The sequence below is a fragment of the Lycium barbarum genome, chromosome 5 (genome assembly GCF_019175385.1).
Source record: "Lycium barbarum isolate Lr01 chromosome 5, ASM1917538v2, whole genome shotgun sequence".
Lineage (NCBI taxonomy): Eukaryota > Viridiplantae > Streptophyta > Magnoliopsida > Solanales > Solanaceae > Lycium > Lycium barbarum.
Window position 1 is genome coordinate 56090747 of NC_083341.1, and position 3624 is coordinate 56094370.

General features: G+C 38.4%; 1 protein-coding gene across 1 annotated transcript; it reads right to left on the reverse strand.

The window, feature by feature from the left end:
* Window positions 1–1184: 1184 nt before the first annotated feature.
* Window positions 1185–2849, reverse strand: LOC132639409 (uncharacterized). Its single transcript, XM_060355855.1, has 2 exons — window positions 2441–2849; window positions 1185–2320 (listed from the first exon to the last, which is right to left on the reverse strand). Exons 1-2 carry the CDS (start codon window positions 2847–2849, stop codon window positions 1185–1187), a joined length of 1545 nt encoding a protein of 514 aa, XP_060211838.1.
* Between the last annotated feature and the right edge of the window lie 775 nt (window positions 2850–3624).

The window sequence follows — 3624 nt, forward strand, 5'->3', positions numbered from 1 at the left end:
ATTTGTCATCACTTGTCCATATATATATATATATATATATATATATATTGTTCCTACTTATACAAGGTGACATACCACACGGCCACTTGTGGCTTCATGACCATATTATTATATTTTTTTTTTAAATTCCCATTTTGCCCCTAGCCTTTCACAATATTACCATGAACCACTTTGTGAATTTCCCTTTTTACCCTTAGCCTTTCTCCATATTTCCATACCAATAAACAACTTGTTCAATTTGGAAAATAGTCTTACCCTTAACTTCTCGCAATTATCTTGAATTATCCGAACGTACAAAATACGGGCTATAACACAGAAGTTCTGAATCTCCACCATAGATTAGTGAATAAAGCTTTTGATACATCACAAAGGGACCTAAATCCCAATCCTCCCTCCTGTTTAGGAACACACATTTTCAACCAAGCTGACCAGTGTCTACTCTTGCCTTCTTCCTTATTACTCCAATATAATCTTGCAAAGATTTTATGCAGTTCATTTAGTATGTACTTAGTAGGTGCCATTGCAGATAGAAGGTACATTGACATACTTTGTAAGACACTGTTGATAAGAACTGCCTTCCCTCCAAATGATAACAACTTTCCTTTCCAGTTCTGCAGCCTATCTTTCACCCTCTTAATTAGATCATTATAATAAACTTTCCTTTTTCTAGAGTGGAAGATAGGATAGCTAAGATATTTGAAGGGAAACATGCCTCTTGTAAAACCAGTTACCTGCTCAACTTTTTGACATAACTGCACTGCTGATTTCTGATGCATGTAAAAGAAACTTTTCTCACTATTTATCAACTAACCTGACAACTTTTCATAACCTCTCAAAACATTCATAGTCAGTTCCAATCATAGTTTATCAGCTGATGCAAAGATGATGGTATCATCAGCATAAGCAAGATGATTGAGGTTTGCACTCCATTTAGGCATACCAAAACACTTATATTGATCATGCTCAAATAAAGAGTTAAGTTCTATAGATAGCACTTCTACTGAAAGTATAACTAGAGCAGGTGACAATGGATGACCTTGCTTCACACCCCTTGTAGAGTGGAAAAAACTATAAGATTGGCCATTCAACAAAACTGAATACCAGTTATTTGCCAACAGCCTCCATAACTGGTCCACAAATTTTTCTGCAAATCCCATTCTTCTCAGCACCCTAGTTAAATATAGCTAGGATACTCTATCATATGCCTTAACCATATCTAACTTAATCACCACATTTGCAGGTTTACCTCTCTTTCTAATATCTGTGATAATTTCTTGAGTGAGCAACACATTCTCAATAATGCTTCTTCCCTTCACAAAACTAGACTGGTTGCTAGAGATCAAACCTGTTAGAATCTTATCCAGTCTTCCATGAACCACTCTTGAAATGACCTTGTTTATGAAGTTACTCAATCTTATTGGTCTGAGATCCCCAAAAGTGTGAACTTTTGATTTCTTAGGGATCAACACCAAATTAGTATGAGTTGCTGATTCTGGGACATTATGACCTTCATAGAAAGCCTGAACCATTCTGAATACATCCATTCCTACAATGTCCCAACATGAATGAAAGAAAGTTCCTGATAATCCATCAGGACCACAAGCACTCTCCCCTTTAAGTTCAAAAACAACATTCTTTACTTTTTCCTGGGATGGAAGTGCACAAAGCAAATCATTGCTTTCAGAAGACACCATCTGTGGAATATGCTTCAGCATGCCAAAATCTAGAGCCCCCTCCTCTTGAGAGAATTGTTGTTGGAAGAAATTAACTGCTTCTGATGCAAGCTGCTCCTTATCTTCTATCCACTCACCATCAGATATTTGAATTCTATTCACCTGTAACCTTTTTCTCCTTCCATTTACTGAATTATGAAAAAACCCGGTGTTTCTATCACCTTCAGAGAACCAAGTGTATACTTTTTTTTGTCTCCAAAACTCTTCCCCATAATGTAAATACTTCTTCAGTTCATCCTGAGCAAGCTGCAAAACTATTCTATTTTCTGCAGAAGGATCATCTTCAAACAGGTGTTCCTTAATTCCCACTATATCTTCCCTGATAATAAGTTGTTTGAAGATATCTCCAAAAGTCAGTCTACTCCAAGCAGATAGAGCCCCTTTTACTTTCTTGATCTTCTGTTTAAAAACCCAAAAAGGCATGCCAATACTCTTCTCAGACCAATTCAGCCTTACTATGTCCATGAAATCTTTATGCTCAGTCCAAAATTTCAAAAACCTGAATGGTTTTATGAAAGTCTGAACTTCCTCACCCAAAGTAATAAGAAGTGGGGCATGATCATATCTGGTCCTGGATAAATGCTCCACTTCAATATGACCAAACCATTGTTAAAACTGTGAGTTAAAGAAGATTCTGTCCAATCTTTCAAATATACAATCATCCCCAGCCCTGCCATTCCACTATGTAAAAGGACTGCCTTTAAAACCTGTTTCAAATAAATCACATGAGTTGATACAAAAGGTAAAATCCTCATAGTCCTGAGGGACTACAGGGACTCCGCCTATTTTCTCCTCTTCATTCATCACTACATTAAAATCTCCCTCTACCAGCCAAAGCATGTCATAGGAGCCAGCTAACTGATAAATACTATCCCAAAGAGGCATTCTTTCTACTTCGTCACATTTAGCATAGACCAATGTTGTTAAAAGAGATCTATTGTGCTCCTGAAGAAATAGTTTCAAGGTGATTTGTTGTGCAGTATCAGATAAAATTTCCACATCTACATTCTTCTCTACAAAAAACCAAATCTTTCCACTACAGTTTGCACCAGCCTGATGTATCCCTAACCTCCTTTTGAATTTTTGTATCTGTCTAACATGTTGAAAAGGCTCCATTAAGGCAACTAACATAAACCTATGATTTCTATGTAACATTTGAAGTCTGTGAAAAGCTTGTTGTGTCTGCACTGATCTATTTGTCACGACCCAACCCCGTAGGCCGTGACTAGTGCCCGATCTGGGCAATCAAACGCATTCTAGTATATGGCAGAAGCCGACAAGGCTATATTCTAAATTTAGATAATTTCCAGAAAAATTTCGGCAGAGTTTCCTTTGTTTTACGGACTATCCCAAATACCCTGCACGCAGAAAATACCAACAAAGGCCTCACAGGGCCAACAAAGCAACATCTACATACATGCGGACCGGCCGCCGCGGCGAAGGGGATCGCCCAAACACAACACATACACATATCTGTACAGAAAGATCCCAACCCACAAACATGTCCACAGACCTCTAACAGACCGACAGAATCATATGACGGGACAGGGCCCCGCCGTACCCATGAACGAGAAATATACATATGTAGAAGTGACAGACTATACCAAAAGATGGCTCTGAATAAAAGAGCGCTCCAAAAATAGCAGAATGAGATCCTAAGCAGACGGATCAGCAAACCTGTCGTCGGTACCTGCGCGGCATGAAAACGCAGCCCCCGAGGAAAGGGGGTCAGTACGAAATATGTACTGAATATGCAAAGCCTGAATTACAGAAACAAGATCATAACCGGTACAGAACGTACAGAAAGTAAGCAGAAAATCCAAAGTGTCAAACACATATTTTCAAAACATGCAGAGTGTGTACAGAAACATATGTCATATCAAATCCGGCC